The following is a 19,754-nucleotide window of genomic DNA, read 5'->3' on the forward strand; positions in this document are numbered from 1 at the left end:
GCAACCCTGGGATGCAAGGGGCATCCCAAGTGGGAGCATCCTGACAAGTTGCCTGGGCACAAGCCTCCAGCCCCAGCCCAGCCTTTCCCAGCCCCTGAGAGCTGGCAGGCAGCCAGGTGATCCCACGGAGTCTTTCACTATCCTGTCTGGCTGCTGGTTCCTTCCCAGATGGTTGACAACCCAGGCAGCCTGGGAGCAGTCCCCACATTTGGCATCCCTCAGCCCCATGCGCCCCTTCCCAGCCCTCCCTGTGCTGGGGCAGTGAGGGCTGCCAGTGAGGAATAGGGATCAGCCAAAAACAATCCCTGACATGCAACGAAGCTATTTTCTAATTATTTCAGTTTTCAATCTCCAGGCGAGGTGACTTGCTTAGGCTAATAATTGCTTCAGTTGGATTTTATCTGGCTAATTAATCAGTTAATAAATGACTTTGCTGCAGGGGGACAGATGTTGCGGCTGTCTCCTTAGCTGGGGACTGGAAAAAAATAGGGAAGGAGCACAGCCCACAGGATTTCCACGGCCCTATGGTGTGTAGAGCTGCCCCGGCAGCTGTGGGGTGCCATGGGGCAGAGAGCACCAAAGCAGGGACCCCCCATCTGATGGAGTTCCCAGCCATCCTTGGGAATGTCTGTGGCCACCCCTGCCAGGAGGGGACAGCCCTGAGCCTGTCTCTCCATGCAAAGCTTTTGGGACTCGGACAGTTTTCCTCTCTGGCACCTCTAACAGATGGCAAAGCTGAAAATTGTGAAAGGCAACTTGGAAAATAAAGAAGTCATCAACTTCAACACAGAAAGCATGGAGTTTCTATTTACTGCCCAGCCTGTGTTGGCATGGGCGGGCTCCTCTGTCAGCAATACCGCAGGTGAGCCTTGGGCACAGCAGTACTGGGGGCTCCAGGTCTCCTTCCTCTTATCCATCAGTCCCCAGGGCGGCTTTGATGGCTGAGCCAGCACAGTCCCAGCTGTAAAAGCCCAGTTCCACAGAGTCCTCTCCTTCCAGCCCCCTGGCAGCGCTGGAAGGGGTCACACCACAGGAGCCAGGTCTGGAGCAGGGTGGTGGGAGGTCTTGGGCTTTACAGGGAAGCTGTGGGAAGGGGCAGGGGCACCGCAGCCCACGGGGGGCACTGGGGGAGCACAGGGAAGGACAGGGAGCCCCAAGTTCAAGAGGAGCTGTGCAGGTTACCCCAAGGGGCTGCACTGCCACGGAGTAAGGAGCCGGGAGCAGATGGCTTGCCAGTACATGTGGGAGCTGGCAGGGCAAGGGGCAGTGGTCAGGGGCTCCTCTTCCCTCGCCATTCCAATGACAGGCCAGCGCACGGGAATGCCGTCTGAAGGTTCTCACGGAGCTGTGGGGAAAGAACAGCCATCAAATGATGCCAGAGGGGGTTTCCTACACCCCGTCCCCACCTCGAAAGGGCCTGATCCTGAAATGTGTCAGCTAGAGGGTCTCCCCTTCATCCAAAAGGGCTACAGGTGACAATCAATGCAAGACCCAGCCATTCTCCTCCCACTGGCTGCCTGACCCCTCCCCAACTGCCTGGACCATGGCTGGCAGATGCAAAATGGCACCTCCTCCCACACACCTTACCTTGGACAACACCAGCTCCTGCACCGTGCTGTTCCCCAGGTCCAGGGGGGTGCTTAGCCGCAGAGACAGGAAGAGGCGAGAGGCACCTAGAGACAAAAAATGTGGCTCTGGTTATTGCCCTTGAACCTTTGATTGCAACAAAGAACCTGGGGGTCTTTCCATCAGATTGCTGGCACAGACACAGGACCTCCTCCCAGGTTAATTGTGTCATGGACAGTCTACACTGTCAGGAGAACAACCCTCCCACTGTACAGCAAACCCAGAGCACGTTCCCCAGAGCATCACTGAGAGTATGGCAAAAGCAGTGGGGTTCCAGGACCCCCTGCACTAGCCTGTGGTAGTCTAAAACTACAATGGGTGAGTGGTGATGCCCACAGGCACTGCACTTACTGGTGTTGGACAAGCCAGTGGGGCAGACGGGCGGCAGCATTGGCAGGTCTGCAGAGGTGCTGTGGGTAATCTCTGAGGTCTGGGTCGAATTCATGGTGGGGAAAGAGAACTCAATGCCTGTGCAAAGCAATGTTACGTTAGTACTCTCTGCAGAGCTGCAGGACGCTCCTGCAGCTGGGGACAGACCAAGCCTAAGCAAAGACACATACATGAAGCCACCCTAGGACATGCCCAGAATCCCTGTGAGGATTTGTCCCTGTGAAAGTGTCCCTACCTTCCCATAGGGAACCCACCCATGGCTGCACTGGGGGTCCCAGATACTGGCAGGGTACCTGGAGTCGACTCCATAGTTGGGGGGAAGATGCCAGGAGCAGTCCTGGATGTGGTCCTGGCCGGGTGGCTGGGAGAGGGGGTGCTCAGGGGGACCTCCGTGCTGATAACAGGGCTGGCCGTGGTGTTTGCTTTGGTTGTCAAGGGTTCAGATGAAGTAGCTGTTGTTGTGGTGGGAGGAGGCATGGTGGGAGTTGGGGTGCTGCCAGTCCCTGGGGATGTGCTGGACCTCTCTGGGGTGGAAGCTTCTGTTTCAGGGCTGGAGGGAGAGAGGGTGGCTGCAGTGGTGGAGTCAGTGGTGGGCAGCTGTGTCGAGGTCTCCACAGATATTGAGGAGGTGGGGGGAGATGGGGACGTGGCTGCTGTCACACCCATGGCAGTTGTCTCTGCAAAGAGGTTGGACAATGAGATGCACAAGGGTTGGTGGTAAAAGGCTGAGGCCATGGCTGTTCTGGGGATGGCACAGCATCATCATCACCATGAGGTCCCCAAGGAAATCAAAGCTACACATCAGCCATGGACCACTGGGAATGGAAATTCACCATTCTACATGGATCAAACATGTGGATTCCCTGAATGGGCATCTGCAAGGCCGGCCATGTAAATCCCCAGCCTGACAAAGTAGGAACAAGCCACGGGCATCACCCGTGCCAGGGCAGAAACTCCTGTAGGTGCCAGTCCTGAGACCCATTCCACCACTTTCACCCATCCCTGAAGGAAATCAGACAAACTCGTCTGACAGGAAGAGCCGAGCAGGAACTGGTGACCGTGAGACAGTCTGGAAATGCAGCAGCAGCAGTTTACACAAACCTCTCTGCTGCAGATAGTCAGGAACTGATAGCACGGGGTGTAAATAATGGCAACAGGGGAAGCAGCCCCACAAAGGAACAAATCCCAGCTTGCAGCTCAGGGCAAGCCATTAGAGACGTGCTGTGACCCACAGAACTGCCAGGGGGTTGTGAGACACAGGAGGGACATCCTCTCTTCCCATCCAGACCCTGTGCCAGGGCAGTGTGCTGTCCCCAAGCAAAGCCCAGGGATCTGCAACTTTCTCCAAAGGATGCACAGGACAGCCTGGCTGCCTGACCCTTTGTCAAGGGGTGTCTGTGAGGTGGCGGATTTGGGACGCCAGACTGGATTCCCCAGTGTTCCCAGCAGAAACACAGTGAGTCTGGGGCTCTGCTTACATGAGAATGGGAAACGGAGCCACAAGCCGCCATCTGCTTTCAGCCAACCCAGCCAGAAACTTCCAAACCCCCCGGCAGCCACTCCCGCCCTGCACACAGCAGCTGGTTAAATAACGATGTAGAGAAGGGCAAAGGTCTGATCCCAGCTCACACCAGGTGGGTGTCTGCACTGAAGGGCCTCATCCTCACACAAAGGAGAAGCCAGAAGTCCACCTCTTCTTCCCATTTATCAAACAGCACCCGCAGCATTTCACCCCCCCACCCCACAGATGCAGGATCATTCCCCACTACCGTGGGGAATGATGTTCCCCACTCACCACCCACCTCGTGGAGAGCACCACATCCCACTCAGCCCTTACCCAGAGCAAGGTGCAGCACGGCGAGGCAGGTGAGGCTCAGCAACAGCAGCAGCAGCAGGGGCAAGAGCAGGGGCAGCCCCCCTCTCTGCCCAGCCATGTCCAGGTGAGCAGGAACTGTTATACCCCACAGGTACAGCTCTGAGCACTCCCCACAGCCCCAGCACTGGGGTTTCCAGGTCAGACATCAACTGCACGGCTGGACCCAGAGCAGCCACGAGCAGTGGGCAGGGCAGGCCAGCAAGGCCACCACTACAACAGACCTGGCCCCTGCAGCCCAGGACTGTGCCGTCCTCTGCCTGCTGAGGAGAGCGTGATAATGGAAAAAAGTCCAGGGAAGTAGCCAGGCTACCTGGAACCGTCCCTGCACTTCGCCACAGGGGTGATGTTTGGTGGTGGCTCCCAGCACCAACGCCCTCGGGAGACAACAGCCAGCTCTGCCTGAGTGTGAGGAACTGGTCGAGAGAACAGGCAGCACTCAGGAAGGGCGTGCTCCAGGCTGAGGGTTTGTCCCCTGGGCTGTCTGTACAGGCATCACTTCCCCGTGTCACAGCGTATCACAGCTGAAGTGTACTGCTCACAGCTGGAGCTTCCTTCTTCTCAGGGTCAGGGACAAGACCAGTCGGAGGCGCCTGCAGGCACTGGGCCAGGTACAGGCATTCCACAGGCAGGAAGGCAAGGCATGCTGGAGGATTGTCAGGGCACATCCAGCCTGCTGCTGTACAGGTACATGGGGGCACTGCTGGAGCACAGGCACACAGAGGCCACCACTAGAGTACAGGCACTCTGATGAGGTGCTCTCATACTGTGGGCATTAGGCCAGGGTGCAGGTACTCTGTGAGGACACAGTTGCTCTGCTGGGGTACAGGGACACCAGGGACACCATGGTACCGTGCACAGCCAGGGGTACTGGGACAGGGCACAGTCTCCCTGCTCTGGTTGATGTGCATGGAGTGGGGTGTCACCAGGGCACATTTGAAGTCCCATGGTAAGGGGACTGCTGGGGTACAGTCCCATTCCTTGAGGTACAGGGTACATACAGTCTCACTGCCAGGGTGCAGGCTCACTGCCAGGGGCACAGCCACACAGCCATGGCACAGCCACAGTACAGCCACACTGCTGCAGTACAGCCACACCACTGAGGTACAGCCACAGCGCAGCCGCACAACTGCAGTACAGCCACACCATCAGGAACTGTCAAACCATGGTACAGTCACACTGCTAGGCACAGTCCCACCAAGGCACAGTCACAGTCCCGCATAGGACCATCCACTGGCCTGAAGAGCCTGGAGACCAGGCAGCCCCCACAGGGCTGGGGCCAGGCCATGGGCTGGGCTGTGGGGAAGGAGCCAGGTGCCTGGCTGAGCAGGACGGGAGATCCCATGGGGATTTGCCACCCTCATCTCGCCCCCCAGGCACCCCATGGCTGCACTCACCGGCAGTGGCACTGGGAGTCTCGGGTGCTGTCAGGGTGGAGGTACCAAGGGTGGTCCTGGCCGTGGTCCCGACTGGCTGGCTGGGGTCAGGGGTGCTCTTGGCAGCCACTGTGCTAGTAATGAGGGAGGCTGTGGTGTCTGATGGGGTTGTCAAGGGCTTGTTCGAAGTGTCTGTCAGTGCTGGTGTGGTGGGAGAAGAGGTGCTGGCACTCCCTGGGGATGTGGTGCCAAGCACTGTGGTCGTGGCTGGCCCTTGGTGGGTGCTGGTGCCAAGTGTGGTGCCCACCCAGGTGGAGGAGAGAAGAGTAGAGGTGGGGGAAGGCAGCGTGCTCATTTCAGCTCCAAATGAGCTGAAAGCCAGGGCTGTGCTGGTCCCCACAGATGTGACATTGGTTGCCTTGGGACAGTTGGGTGTTATGGCCATGGAGGTTGAAGTTAGGGTGCCGGTGGTGAGCCCCAGCCCAGGAAATCCAGTAGTGCTGTGGGCTGTGCTGCCCCTCTCCTGTGCTGTGGTGATGCTGGAGGCTTCCAGGCTGCTCCCCTGAGGTGCAGCAGCACTGGGTGTGAAGGCATCCATTGGCATCTCTGGGGTGGAGGTTGCAGGACTGGAGGGAGGGAGGGTGGCTGCAGTGCTTGAGCTGGTGTTGGGCAGCAGTGCCATGGTCTCTGTGGGTGTCAAGCATGTAAGGAAAGTCAGGGATGCAGGGACTGTCATGTCTTTGACAGTGGTCCCTGCAAAGAGGTGGCAGACAGCACAAAAGAGCTGGCAGTGAAAGGCTAAGCTCATGACTCTGCTGGGGATGGTGCAACATTACCACTGCCATGAGCTGCCCAAGCCTCGCATCAGCCATGGATCATCAGAACTAGGGATTTTCCACCCTGCATGGATCAAGCACGTGGATTCCCTGAATGGCAGTGTGACCATCAGCAAGGCAAACCACGTAAACCCCCAGCCTGACAAAGTAGGAACAAGCCACGGGCATCACCCGTGCCAGGGCAGAAACTCCTGTAGGTGCCAGTCCTGAGACCCATTCCACCACCTTCACCCACCCCTGGAGGAAATCAGACAAATTCGTCTGACAGGAAGAGCCGAGCAGGAACTGGTGACCGTGAGACAGTCTGGAAATGCAGCACCAGTTTACACAAACCTCTCTGCTGCAGATAGTCAGGAACTGATAGCACAGGGTGTAAATAATGGCAACAGGGGAAGAAGCCCTACAAAGGAACAAATCCCAGCTTGCAGCTCAGGGCAAGTCCATGAGAGACCTGCTGTGACCCACGAAACCTCTGCGAGGGGGTTGAGGGATGCAGCAGGAAGGGACCTATGGCTGTAGCTTGAGGGTCTCAGAAGGTACAAGCCTCAGGTTTATCCCAGGAGGTACAAGCCTCAGGTTTATTCCCTGGGCTCAACTCAACACTGCTCTTGCTTTGTGTCAAGTGCCAGTACTGGGTGGCATTTGAAGTTTTCCAGGCCCAGTACATCCTGGTGATGTTGCCATCCAGGCAGGAATGTTTGGTGCTGCTGGGCAGGTTGTAGCAAAGGCAGTGAGCCCAGCATGGACCAAGGTTCAGCGAGGGGGTCCGGCTGGGTCCAAGGTCTTCTCTGTCCAGATGGAGACCCACATGAGAGGCAAAAGAAATAAAGCCAAGCTCGTCGCTCATGTTTTGCAAAGAGCTGCCCTGTTCACTCACTAGGACAGAGCTGAGATGTTGGAGAGCAAACAACACCCACCTCTGTGAGTGTTTCACCTCTGTGGCTGAAGCCACCATAGGGCCACCCACCACTCTGGAGACTGATGCTCTCCCCTCCCCATGCACTCCGGATACCACCATATACCGTTCAGCCCTTACCCAGTGTAAGATCCAGCACAGCAAGGCTCAGCAGCAGCACGGGCAGCCCTCCTGTCCCCCTAGACATGTCCAAAGCCAGCACCCCCGTGTCTTGCAAGGTGTGGACCTGAGGACGCAGCGCGTGGGGATGGTGCTGGTGGGGAACTGCGCTGCCGAGTGATGGCTGAAGGTGGCTGGAGCTGCTTCCTCGTTCCCGGGGGCAGGGAGGGGAAGCACCAGCGGGCACTGTCTCCCCTCCCCGGCAGGTGCAGCGCCGAGGGCGCGCCGGGGACATCGGGGCAGCACCTGCGCAGGGGGCGGGGGGCGGTCCCAGGCGCTGGGGGCACGCCCCTCCCTGCACGAGGCCACACCCATGACCACGCCCTTTACACACGCCCACGGCTTGTGTAACACTGGGAGGACCGCGTGGTGCCGGGTAGGGAGCGGGATCGGGATCGGAATCAGAATCAGGATTGGGGTCGGGATCGGGGTCGAGGTCGGGGTCGGGACCCCTACCAGGGGATCGGGGACCAGGAAGGATCGGATCGGAAAACGGAAGGGGCAGGGCACCGTTACCCCCCATGCCCCAGGACCAGGATGGGCAGGGGACCAGCATCCTCCGGGCTCTGGGGGCGGACTGGGATGCGCAAGGAAGCGGGAAAGCTCGGCAGGGTCTCGTTTCCTCTCGGAAGTGCAGCACGGTTTTCTCTTGCAGCGGCAGCTCCCAAGCACGGTGCTCCGGGCGCTGGCACGGGCGGTCCTGAGGATGCCGCGGGGACAAGGGAAGCGAAAGGCCGAGGTCACGGAGGTGCCTCGCGTGTCTTGGAGGAGGACGGAGGAAGAGGAGGCGATGCAGGAGGCCCGGCGGAGGGCGGCCCCGTCCGTGCGAGAGTTCAAGTACAACAAAAAGCGGGTTCGCCTCGTCTCGCAGGGCTCGGACCTGAAGGATAATGCTCGGTGCATCCTTTACTGGATGTGCCGGGATCAGCGGGTACAAGGTGCGAACCAGCTGGCAGAAGGGGCCGGGAAGCAGAGCTCCCATGGCCCTGGTCCCTTCCCCCGTAGGCCTTGGACCTGGCTCCCCTCTGCAGGGGCGTCTGGGGAGAAACTTCTTGTGAAACCCCATCCCCATCTCTTCAGTGAAGCATCCTCCTGACACTGCCCTGTGTGATTTCTCCCCAGATAACTGGGCTTTCCTCTACGCCCAACGCCTGGCCCTCAAACAGGAGCTGCCCCTGCACATCTGCTTCTGCCTGGTGCCCAAATTCCTGGAGGCCACCATCCGGCACTACAGTTTCATGCTGAGAGGCCTGCAGGAGGTGGCTGAGGTACAGCCAGGGGTTGTCCCTGCTGGGTGGGACCAGGCTTCTGGGGAAGGGGGGAGGCAGATTCATCCCTTCAGCAGATGGTGGTTGGCTGGGGTCTGCAGAGCTATGAACTGTCCCATAGCCCTTTCCCTGTCGCTGTAGGAGTGTGCAGAGCTGAACATCTCCTTCCACTTGCTGCTGGGCTACCCCAAGGACGTGCTGCCTGCGTTTGTGGTGGAGCGTGGTGTGGGTGGGCTGGTGACAGACTTCAGTCCCCTCCGCCTCCCCCGGCAGTGGGTGGAGGACATCAGGGAACAGTTGCCAGAGGATGTGCCATTTGCACAGGTGGGTGTCAGCACTCTGGGAAGGGAAAATTCTTGATGGTGAGATGTGGGAGAAACTTGTCTCCTGTGTTTTGTGCACTGGAGCGACTTGAGCAGAGAGCATGTGTGTCATGTCATTTGGGACCATTTGCTTCGCGTCACACTGTCTCCATGGCTTTGCTTCCCAGGTTGATGCCCACAACATTGTGCCCTGCTGGGTTGCCTCCCCCAAGCAGGAATACAGCGCCAGGACCATCCGGGGCAAGATCCACGCTCAGCTCCCTGAGTTCCTCACTGAGTTCCCCCCTGTTGTTCGTCACCCATATCCCCCGTCCTGCCCAGCAGAGGTACCTGCAGGAGACACCTCCAAACCCATTCACGACCTGTTCCAACGTGTTTCACAGCTGCTTTGTGATCCTGGGAGGGGTTGGCAGGGGGTGGGGACAGTAACCTGCCTGAGGTCATACACAGATGGTGTGGAAATGGGGATGCCCTGGGGAAGGGGAGGTTCCCACCTCATTCATTCAATTCCAACATCTCTGCCATGCAGAGGGCTAGTTAAGAGGAGAAGGCTAGCATGGGGACTTGCTGGTTGGGGACATCCAGGGGACATAACATTCTGGGACAGTCCTGGCTGAAGAGCATCTGCAAATGCACTCACTGCTCAGTTGCCGCCCAGCCCATTGCTTGGGAGGCCTGTTATTCCAGCTTGCAGGTGGACCACACCATGAAAGAGGTCGACTGGGCAACCCCTGGCACAGCTGCAGGGCTGGCTGTGCTGAAATCCTTCATCACAGAGCGGCTGAAATCCTTTGGCTCCCACCGGAACGACCCCAACAAGGCAGCTCTCAGCAACCTGTCCCCATGGTTCCACTTTGGTGAGTGTCCCAGGCTTTCCACTCTGCAGTAGGACTGAGCAGGGTGTCTTGGACTGGCAGCCTGACTTGCTCCTTCCCCATGTCCCCAGGCCAGGTTTCCACCCAGCGAGTCATCCTGGAGGTGCAGAAGCACCGGCGCAAGTACAAGGAGTCGGTGGATGCGTTCGTGGAGGAGGCCGTGGTGCGCCGGGAGCTGGCTGAAAACTTCTGCTACTACAACGAGAACTACGACAGTGTGCAGGGTAGCATCGGGTCATGTGGGCAGTGCTGGGGGCCAGGCTGGTACCCAACTGGTCACTCCAACTTGGCAGTCCTATTTGTGCTAGGAGAAGGGCTGTGGGGGCACTAATGTCCCATCATTTGGCCCCTTCTGGAGGCAGGTGCCCTCAAGACTGGTGCCTTCAATAACCCAGCTCTCCCATCTCTTCCTTGCTACCCTGCAGTGGCAGGTTGCTCAGTGTTGCTCCTCATCTCTTGCTCACAGGTGCCTACGACTGGGCACAAACCACCCTGAAACTCCACGCCAAAGACAAGAGGCCTTATATCTACAGTCTGCGGGAGCTGGAGCAGGGGACCACACATGACCCACTCTGGAATGCTGCCCAGGTACTGCCCTACATCTTCCCCACAAACTGCTGAGCTTTTTACCAAGGGGCAGAAGTGACCTGGCACAGACTGACCCCTACGGCTGTCCCTATCCCCCTAGCTCCAAATGGTCCGGGAGGGGAAGATGCACGGCTTCCTGCGGATGTACTGGGCCAAGAAGATCCTGGAGTGGACCCACTCCCCTGAGGAGGCCCTGAAGTTTGCCATCTACCTTAATGACCGCTACGAGCTGGACGGGAGGGACCCCAACGGATACGTAGGCAAGCTGCAGGATGGGGGCACAGGGTGGGGGGTCTTATCTGTGATGGCCAAGGCTGCAGCGGTGGGGAGGGCAGGGCAGGGGCTCTCTGCAGGCAGCCCAACCCATACTCCAGCCCATCCTGCTTTGCACCCACATCCCATTTGTTCTCCATGTGCCTCCGAGCAAGGGGAAGAGCTGACGCTCCATCCCCATGCCTGGCAGGCTGCCTGTGGTCCATCTGTGGAATACACGACCAGGGCTGGGCAGAGCGGGCCATCTTTGGGAAGATCCGCTACATGAACTACGCCGGCTGCAAGCGCAAGTTTGACGTGGACGAGTTCGAGCGTCGCTATGCCCCCACACACTCCCAGTGACAGGCACAGCGTGCCTTGAGAGGGCTCATGCCCCTCTGTGCTGGGGCAGATGTGCCTTTGCCAAGGTGCCACCCTGCAGAGATCACCCAGGGCAGGGATCACCCCGGGTGCTCTTGGAGGGCTCGCTGTAACAGCAGCAAGCCCCAGGGTTTTGCAGGTCTCTTCTCTGCCATCACCCCCTGCTCGAGCTGCCATGCTGGAACAGCTGCTGGAGTCCTCTGGAGTCCTCTCCTGGGAGCTGTGAGAGCCCATGCTCAGTGTGCCTGGACTGCCAAAAACCTTTTCTACAACCACCACGCTCAGGATAGACCAGGTCACCGTTGCTGCTGCTAAGCACAGCTTAGATTTCAGCTGAGCAGGGTTTTTCTGGGGAAAAAGCTCTCAGAAAGTGGCTTGTGGTGGAGCCAGTGCTGGGCTGGGTGGCAGATGCATCTTTTAACAGTTGTTTTAAAGTTTACAGTTTCTATCACCTGTGGTGATGGTGTTTATGGGGCGATGCACAACACTGCTGCGAGGGAATGGGAATGGCTGGGCTGCATGGAATGGGAATGCAACCAGGGACAGAGCAGCCAAGGCCATGCCCCTGGGCCCCTCTGCCAGCAGTAAAGGCAGGCTGAGGAAGGGGACAGGCATTACAGACAGCCCCTCACGCAGTGGCTTGTACCTCCTGCCCTAAGTCCAGTGGGCAGTTTGCAGGAAGAGGCCACAAACCAGATGAATTAGCCAAGGGGCGGTGACAATAACCCCCTCCCAGTGACATCTGGGGATGCATCACCAGCTGCACCAGCTGTCCCCCCCACTGCTCCCTGCCATCAGCAGCACTCCCTGCCTGCCCCATGAATTCAAAGCGGGATACACACCATTACCCCACCTGAAATGTCACAACACAACTGAACCCCTTATTAACTTAGTTTATTAAGGACGGCATTTTAATTGCTATGCTGTGCAACAATAATCCCATGGGGAAGGCTCCAGCTGACGGCTGGAACAGCCCCCCCTCTCCCTCACAAAGAGCTCACTGCCTTGGCCAGGCCCAGTGTTAGTTGTAGCAGTCAACGCTGGGCACAGTCTTGCCCTGGAGACCTCTGCCAGGTTTGCAAGTCCTGCTGCTTCCAGACACAGTCCATGGCGGAGGGTGGAAACCATAACTAAGCCAGAATTCCTTCCCTCTTTCAATGTACTCAGTGCTTCTAGAAAGGGATGCAGGCAGCCACTCAGCTGCAGTCCCATGACAATAAAGTGCTTCAAACAAAATAGGGTGAATGGAGGTGTGCTGCTGAGGCAGCTCCAGGGAAGGGGGTGGCAGCTCCGGGCAGCAGCAGGAAGGCTTGGCTTGGGGTTGGGGACAGGCAAGACTAAGGCAGACCAGCATCTGGTAGCCCTAGGGCTTGCAGAGATAGAGTGAGCAGAAGAGCAGCTGCTCCACTGGGGAAAACAAGCAGACACAAGACACAAGGCGGCAAAAACCCCAGGGGAGCAAGTGGGGTCTGAACCCTGTTTCTGGGACTTTGTCAGGATGCTGCAGGCAGGGGAGATGCTGCTGTGCAGCAGCCTGGCCCCCAGCAGCAAGGCTTGCAGCCACCCTCCCTGACCAAGCCCTGCAGCCACCTCTCCTGGTCCCAGCCTCTTCCCCTCTCCCCAACCCTGCCACCCCCACAGGAAGAGCCCACAAGGAGTCACATCCCAGCCTCGAGTCAGGGCACACACTGAAAGAGCCACTGCCCCTCGATGCCTCCTGCCAGTGCGTTGCTCCCCAGTCCCTCAACACCCTTCTCGCACGTACACAGGCCACACCGTCCTTCCAAACACTCCACATCCCACCCATGCCAGGGTGGTCCTGGACACTCACCCGTGCCACGGGCTAAAGCAGTCACTGCACCACAGAGGCACCTCCCTGACTGACCGCAAACCCCAGGGCACAGAGCTCACCTTGTACCTCTGGGTCTGACCCTGTAGGGCTGTCAGTCATGGCAGGCAGCTCTGCATCAGCAAGGGACCAACCCTTTGCAGCACCCCAGTGCCAAACCCCTCTCCCCCCATGCACCCCCACTGCAAGCAGCCTGCCCGGTCACCCCACTGCACCGCAGCTGGGAAGCTTGGAGGCTTTGCTTGGCTCAGGGACCCCTCTCTCAAGGGGAGCAGGATGTCTGCTGGGAGAGGGGACAACTGGCAAATGCCAGCTCCATGCAAGGGTGAGAAACCAGGAGCAGGACAGCCCTGGAGAATTTATACTGGTGAGCTGCAAGCAGATTGCATGCCCCTTAAGGAGGTGTTTCAAGCAGCACCTCCTCGCAGGGGAACACACAGTTAAAAATACAAACAACCACATTAAAAAAATAAAACCAAATCCAACAGATTAAAAAACAAAAACCCAACCTAAAAGAACAAACCGAGACAGAGGCTCAGGGGATGCGGCTGGAGGGCTGGGCCTTCACCTGCATCCCAACAGGTCTCGGGCAGAAGGCAGCTGCACACAAGGCAGGACCTGGTGCCACCAGAGTGAGGTCCCATGTCACCCTTAGAAGAGGACATGTCCCCCCAGGGAGGACAGACTGGCAGCATGAGGACAAAGTAGGTTGGAAGCCTGTATCCCATGGAGGCAGATCCTAATAGAGCCATGGGGATCTGCCTGCCAAAAGCCTGTCAGCACCAGTCCCCGTGGGTGGCTGCTCCAGGGGCAATGTCCCACTGCAGCACAGGCTGTAGGCAGGGGGCAGGGAAGTCTGGTGTCTTCATCATTGCCACCTCCTCTGCTCTGATCCTTGAGGGACAGCAACTCTCCACCAGTGTCCCACACCAGCTTTCAGAAAGGGAGCTATTAAACGTACAACCAACCCCCCATCCTTCCTCCATTCACACAAGCCCCAGAAGCAGAACACAGGATCAGAGAACTCGGAGAGTTGATTCCCTCCTCCAAGGAGCAGATGTGGCCAGAGTTTCCTGGTGTATAGATGAACAGAAAGTGATAAACAGAAAGTGCTGACCCTTCAGGGGACCCTGCTGGGCTCAGAGCAGGGCACGGAGACAGGCACCACAGCGCTGCCTTGTCCACCATGAACAACTGCTTGGAAAAAGTCTCTGTTCTGCCTGCAGGACAGGCAGGAGCAGCTGCCTTTCCCCAAGCAAAGGCATCAGGGAGTATGAGCAGTACCTGGAGCAGATCTGGACGATGGAATGTGCCCTTTTCCCAGCATAGCACTACTGCATGGGGGAAAACAGATCCCTTCAAGACAGTGCTCCAGTCCTCCCAATAGTCCTTATCTCCACGTGGCTCAGGCTCTGGTGACAAAGGCCACACACATAAATAAACCCACAATACACTCCTTGGCTGCAACTTGTTCATGTGGCTGCCACTGCCTCCGGCTGCTCCAGCTCGTCTTCGTAGTCCGAGATGTAGGACTCCATGCTCTGCTTGGCCATCAGCTCTCTCCGGGCTTGAAGGCGCTCACAGCGGGGACAGTGCGTGGATTTGAAGCAGGATTTGTGGTAGCAGGCTTTGCACTCTGGGGGGAGAGAGCATGGCAGAGAACTGGTAGAGGCAGATAGACTGCCTGACACTCCACACTGCAAGTCCCTGGACCAGCTGCAAAGCTTTTGGGAGCACAGAAGCTCTGCACAAGGTCCCTCCCCAAACTTTCCTGAAATCCAAGGAAACAGTGACTTTGGCCCAAGTTTTCCCTGGTACTGCACCTACTTGCATGTTGTCAGGAGCCATTTTAAGCCAGTTCAGAGATTGGTCCCAAGCTGCAGGGACAAGCTCTACTCAGACATTAGTACTGGGCAGTATCAAGGATGACTTCTGAAGGGGTCTGGGGATTTTGTGGCAGGCAGGAAGGACACAGAGACAAAGCCTTCAGGCTCCTTCTGCTCTGCAAGGTCAGCTCCAGCCATCCAAGCAGAGGCAGGGGAGCTGTGTGTAGGCTGCAGCCTGTCCCATAACCACAGCAGAAGGGAAGCCAGGACTCCCAGACACCCACTTGCTGCAGTTACAGCCCGAACACCCACTGCTGCCAGGGCAGGCAGCACACAGCGTGGTCAGGAGGGGACCTACATGCTTCACCACACCAGCAGCTCTGGCCAACTACTGTTACAAAGCTGATCTGCCGCTGTCATAACATGCTGCAGACACAGGCCATGCACAGAGGCACTCTGGCTGGCTGGCTATGGCTCTGTACCTCTTGCTAGCATAAATGCCACTCAAACTGGAGGCACACCTTGGTGGCTCCAGGGTCTGTCTCCTCCCTCTTCCTCCCCAGTATCTCACCTTCACAAGTCCTGCACTTGTTGAGCTCAAAGGGGAAGATGATGTCATCCTCATTCTGGCAGAACTCGCAGATGAAGCCTTTGGCTTGGCACAGCTGCAAGGAAAAAAGATGAGGAAAAAACAGCTAAATCCTCCTCATCTCCCTAGCAACCAGGGCAGGAGGTAGAGCAGAGCAGGACAAGAGTGCCCTGCTCTAATCACGTGGGACAGCCCTTCACCAGCCTGGAGCACAGGAAAGGAGAATCTGTGTTTGTCAGGGGTGGGTAACAAATATCCCAAACATTCTGGATAGGAAGTCCATGGAGCAGGCAGGAACAGTTAGCATTGAATCAGTTAATTTGATGGCTGCCCTGCCCATCAAAGCCTCCCCTTCAGCTATCTCTGCAGTAAACCCTTCTCCCAAGGGTGCTCCTGAGAGTGCAGAGCTGGGCAGGAGGCAGGTGAGGGAGGCCTTACCATGCACTTATCAACGTGCAGGCTGCCTGCCCTCAGGAGCTCTGTCAGGCGAGGCACCAGGTCCCCTTTCTTCGTGGCACTGAGGTCGCTCAGTGAGTAGAGGTGCAGATCCTCTGTCAAGTGGCCAGGCACTGTGTCAAAGGAGTCCAGGAGGCTGCAAGGAAAGAGAAACCAGAGCTCAGAACAAAGCGGCTCCACTAAGCCCTCCCTCTCCACTCCTTCTGCTTTCTCTCCCCCTCCACTCTCATCTCTCCCTGCTGCTCATTGCACAGGTTGCACAGATTCCCAGTGCAAAGTGCCCCAGGGCAGAACCAGGAGAGCAAAACAGCCTCATCTCACAGCCCAGTACTCACTCTTTAGCTAGTCGGCACGTCTTGAACATGTTCTTCATGTGGAAAAGCTGGATTCGCAGCAGCTGGAGAGGAAGTGGGGACAAAGAATCAGTAACCAGCACAGTCCTTGGCCGAGCAGGTCTGTCCCATTCCTCATGTTGGTGAAACAACTGCTGCTCCTCAGCTGCTGCTCTCCTGTTCCCAAAGTGTTTACACCACATAGGGCAAGGCAAGCACAATCATTGTCATTGTGCTCCAGGAGATAAACTGAAGCCCAGCTGGATCCCAGCCAAAAATTCCTTTTGAAATTCCTATGTTACTGAAGAAGGAAGACGGGGCAAATGGAAAGACACAGTGATGAGGTTTTAAGCCTCAAAAACTGAAGTATCTGCTTCTCACCAGCTTCTGTCAAATATTGGCAGCCAGTTGGCAGCCACCCACCTCACCCAAACCCTACTCAGGAAGGCTTGTAAAGGGTCTTACCCACACTTGGTTGAGAGCCTTCACTTTCCGGTACAGGGCAGGATTGATATCCTGCACGTTGAAGAGTGGGTCACTCCAGATCTTGCTCAGCAGGTCTTTGGAGAAGTTGCTCACATAGTACTTGCTGAAGTCCCACTTGCGCAGGATGCGGCTGGGGATGACCATCTGGGCATTCTCGTGGCAGCACTGGCAGAAATACTTCCCCAGGTACTCGCAGTACCGCAGCCGCTTGATGTAATCTGGCCAAACCAGGCACACAGGGAGGTCAGCTCTGCCCAGCCACACACTGGACTCCCAGTGTTGCTCAGAGTTTCCAACAGGCATTTCACACAAGCAAGGCATTCTGCCTTGCTGGTATCTCCTCCACTCCAGAGTGCTCAGCATGGGGGTCTGCAAGCACCCCTCTGACTGCAGAAGGACCATGGCCCAGCCTCATGCAGCCACATCTACCTACACATTTAGGGAAGAACACTGCAGCTGTACCCACAGCAGAACCTGCTGGGAGCTTGAGGACCCCAATAGAGGACTTTGCCATATCACAGTCAACATCTGAAATGTCCTCCAAAGGACAGGCTGGTTGCACTTTCCCTCCACCATCCCTTGACCTTCTGGAGATGGAGGCTCCTCTGTGGATGGTGCACATCAAAGTGCAGGCAGAGCTGCCCCAGCGACCTTGTGCTGAGCTCCACCACCACCTACCCACTCAGCATCTTCCCACTTGTTCACAGGTTCTTCCCCACTCTCCAGCTACAAGTCAGGCCCCCAGCACTCACCAGGATCAGTCCGGATGCCACAGCCTGCACACCGGTAATTCTGCTTGGCCACAGCCACCTTCCTCCTGCTCAGGGACAGAAGACAACATGCATGAGCCCAGCCCTGATGGCACCTGGCACCAGAAGATGGGCACTGGCACAGGTCTGGGATGTTTGTGTGGACAACAAATCCAGTGGGAAAAGCCCTATTGTATCCTGGTCCACACCCACTGCAAGCACTGGCTCCATCTCACCATCCCACAGTGGTGACCACTGTGGATTTACCAGGCTCAGAGCAGGGAATCCCCATTAGTCAAGTGGGAGGGAGAGGATAAGCAACATCAGTGTTGATGGAAAAAGGTTGGAAAGGGGAGGTCCCTGGGGAGGCCCCAGCAACAGAGGTCCTTACGTTGGCGCTGGGTGAACGTTGAAGATGATCTGTGGTCGCGGCGGGGCCCACTCCAGGTTTCCACGCACCCGAATCCTCAGTTTGTAGATGTCAGCATGTTCTCCATCGTCAGGAGAGATAGGCAGAGAGTCAGGGATGGGCAGGAGCTGGGAGAGGCAGGCAAAAGGGTCAGATCGCTGTCTGGTATTGCAAAGGCAGTGCATCTGGCTGGACTGCCAGAAACCTGCAAGTGCAGCCCTCTGGAAAACTGCTCGGCATCAAACTGGTGCTCCAGCTGAAAAGGGGCTGGAGAAGGGCTGTCCCCAGGGACCCCAGCACTCTGATGTTGGAGGCTGCTGTGGCAGAGCCCTGCTTGGATGCACCCACCTCCAGAGCCCAGGCAAACTCCCTCTTCCAGTTCCAGAAAGGGATCACTGGGATGAGCAAAGCCTCTCAGCAGCTGGGTGAAGCCAGGGGTTCAGGAAAGATCAAATGCAATTGGTGACAGTGACTCACAGCCTTACCTTCTGTGGGGCATCGTGCTCAGGGACTAGCCACTCCAACTCAGAGGCAGCTGGGAGCTGCATGCCCTCAAACTGCTTCAGCAAGCCCATGGCCACGGCCTCTGCTGAGTTGGAATTGAGGAAGGAGTGGGATCTAGACAGAAAAGAGAGTGGTTAGTACTGGGTCTCACAGCTGTGCTCTCCTCCCAGCCCCCAGTGCCAGACCCAGCTCAAGCCATATAGATGCTCCCTTCCACTCTGGTTCCTTATTTCTGCACTGCTACACAGGCTTAAAATTGATATGTGTGATTGATTTCTGTCTTTGCAGCTGTCCCCAGTTCCCCCTTTGAGTCACAGCACAGCAGTGAGGGTTAGAGAGAAGGTGGCAGCACCATGAAGTCTAACAGGCTGTCCCAGCTGAGAGGGAGAGGCAGGGGAGGCTCAGAGCCAGCAGCAAGCCAGCAGCCAGTCCAGATGGTCCAGGTTGTCACCAGACTCTTACCTACTAGGAGGTATGGGCACCTCTCCTGACACCAGTCCATATCATATCTACCTCATGTGAATATCCTGATAATCCCCAGGTACTGCTTCCCAAATTTAAGACTAGGACCCAGTGCTCAACTGCTAAGTAAAGAGAGGGAAGGAAGGATGTCTACTCCAGTGCAAAGCAGCAACTGATGCACATGGAAGAGCAAAGTTAGCCAGGAAGGAGAACTTGGTACCAAGATGTGTCACCATGCGTTGAAGACGTACATGGAGTCCGAGGAGAGAAAGGACTTCCTGGAGTGTGGGTTCCTCTTGATGTCTGCATCTGAATCAAAAACAGACAAGGTGGAAGAGATGGGGCAGGGCAGGGCAATACACTCACTTCAAACCAAAGCTTCAAGGTAAAACTCATCCAGGTGTGAAAAGCATGTGAACTACAGCATCAACTTCTACCAGTGGCACTGAGGAGCAAGGAGGGGTGCAGTCTAATCAGTCAGCTGTCAGAGTTACAAGGGAAAGGTATGATAGGATGCTGTAAAAACAGCCAGCCTGGGGGTTGGGGGAGACAAGTGGCTGCTGGTTCAGGTCACACACCAAGTCCTTAGCAGTGACACAGTCTGAAAGAGCACACACAGGAGCTTGGAGGGCAGGACTGCAAGGTTAGCAAGAAGGTTTAGTAGCTCTCTACAGACAGTACAGATGCTGGAGGTGATTAGCAATGGGATGCAGAGTCCTTTTCTATACTTGACTGCAAAACTCTAAGATCAGACAGTGGCTGTACCACAGCTTGTCAGTGACTGCACAGCCAGGGCTGGCAGCCTGTGCCCAGCACTCCACAGACATGCCAGCATCCCTGCAGAGAGCAGCCAGCAACCATGGGGCCAGCCCTCTGCAGAGGCCACAGACCCACCTCCTGAGAAGAGAGGGGTCCATGAAGAGGTGCAGGACACTGAGGTCCTGCTCCCTCCACTCCTCCATCAGCTCCCAAACAGCCCTGGGCTGCGCTGCAGCCTTGGGTACTCAGCAGTAGCTCCACCACTCATCTTTCTTTCACTCCAGCAGGTGTGAAAGACAGGGGATTCATCTCAAGAGTGGAAGAACTCCGGGACAGGAGATATCCAGTAGCACACTACAGGCAGAGGCAGGCAGAATCCCTGCTTCATTGCAGATAGACTCCCAGAAAAAAAAAAGAGGGCATGCAAGGGGAAAGCACTACAGGTCAGGACAGAAGAGAGGCCAATGCCA

The 19,754-nt window shown here is 56.9% G+C and overlaps 3 protein-coding genes across 8 annotated transcripts in view; 1 reads left to right on the forward strand and 2 right to left on the reverse strand.

Moving 5' to 3' along the window:
* Positions 1-780: 780 nt before the first annotated feature.
* Positions 781-7,641, reverse strand: LOC113949256 (mucin-5AC-like). The gene is made up of 7 exons (XM_027647618.1): positions 7,633-7,641; positions 7,138-7,243; positions 5,287-5,952; positions 2,310-2,693; positions 1,978-2,094; positions 1,588-1,673; positions 781-1,345 (listed from the first exon to the last, which is right to left on the reverse strand). Exons 2-7 carry the CDS (start codon positions 7,202-7,204, stop codon positions 1,271-1,273), a joined length of 1,395 nt encoding a protein of 464 aa, XP_027503419.1. The 5' UTR covers positions 7,205-7,243; positions 7,633-7,641; the 3' UTR covers positions 781-1,270.
* Positions 7,494-11,311, forward strand: LOC113949255 (deoxyribodipyrimidine photo-lyase-like). Its single transcript, XM_027647617.1, has 10 exons — positions 7,494-7,552; positions 7,832-8,114; positions 8,299-8,444; positions 8,586-8,768; positions 8,935-9,093; positions 9,426-9,624; positions 9,714-9,866; positions 10,109-10,230; positions 10,331-10,490; positions 10,694-11,311. The coding sequence occupies exons 2-10, from the start codon at positions 7,883-7,885 to the stop codon at positions 10,843-10,845; spliced, it is 1,506 nt and encodes a 501-aa protein (XP_027503418.1). The 5' UTR covers positions 7,494-7,552; positions 7,832-7,882; the 3' UTR covers positions 10,846-11,311.
* Positions 11,312-11,725: 414 nt separating this feature from the next.
* The window catches only part of RUBCN (rubicon autophagy regulator), a 31,565-nt gene continuing 23,536 nt past the window's right edge, over positions 11,726-19,754 (reverse strand). For 5 of the 6 annotated variants that reach the window (XM_027647611.1, XM_027647612.1, XM_027647610.1 and 2 more), the window contains 9 exons: positions 18,777-18,834; positions 18,045-18,177; positions 17,542-17,687; positions 17,154-17,218; positions 16,381-16,619; positions 15,919-15,980; positions 15,566-15,719; positions 15,110-15,203; positions 11,726-14,348 (listed from right to left, as the gene is read on the reverse strand). In XM_027647611.1, the coding sequence (XP_027503412.1) occupies positions 14,185-14,348; positions 15,110-15,203; positions 15,566-15,719; positions 15,919-15,980; positions 16,381-16,619; positions 17,154-17,218; positions 17,542-17,687; positions 18,045-18,177; positions 18,777-18,834 (1,115 nt within the window). In that variant the 3' untranslated portion in view covers positions 11,726-14,184. The remainder of the gene's footprint in view (positions 14,349-15,109; positions 15,204-15,565; positions 15,720-15,918; positions 15,981-16,380; positions 16,620-17,153; positions 17,219-17,541; positions 17,688-18,044; positions 18,178-18,776; positions 18,835-19,754) is intronic. The other variant, XM_027647613.1, reaches the window with a different exon arrangement.

This window comes from Corapipo altera, unplaced genomic scaffold (assembly GCF_003945725.1).
Source record: "Corapipo altera isolate COAL_440 unplaced genomic scaffold, ASM394572v1 113, whole genome shotgun sequence".
Classification (NCBI taxonomy): Eukaryota; Metazoa; Chordata; class Aves; order Passeriformes; family Pipridae; genus Corapipo; species Corapipo altera.

Bases quoted from the DNA above. Each gene is read 5' to 3' on its own strand.
- LOC113949256 (XM_027647618.1), bottom strand. From the start codon at position 7,204: ATGTCTAGGGGGACAGGAGGGCTGCCCGTGCTGCTGCTGAGCCTTGCT. The intron at 5,953-7,137 runs GTAAGGGCTGAA...TGACACCCACAG, and splicing joins TGTGCTGGATCTTACACTGG to AGACCATGGCACTGCTGCCC. The intron at 1,674-1,977 runs GTAAGTGCAGTG...TTTTGTCTCTAG, and splicing joins CACTGGCTTGTCCAACACCA to GTGCCTCTCGCCTCTTCCTG.
- LOC113949255 (XM_027647617.1), top strand. From the start codon at position 7,883: ATGCCGCGGGGACAAGGGAAGCGAAAGGCCGAGGTCACGGAGGTGCCT. The intron at 9,094-9,425 runs GTACCTGCAGGA...GTTGCCGCCCAG, and splicing joins CCCCGTCCTGCCCAGCAGAG to CCCATTGCTTGGGAGGCCTG. The intron at 10,231-10,330 runs GTACTGCCCTAC...CTATCCCCCTAG, and splicing joins CACTCTGGAATGCTGCCCAG to CTCCAAATGGTCCGGGAGGG.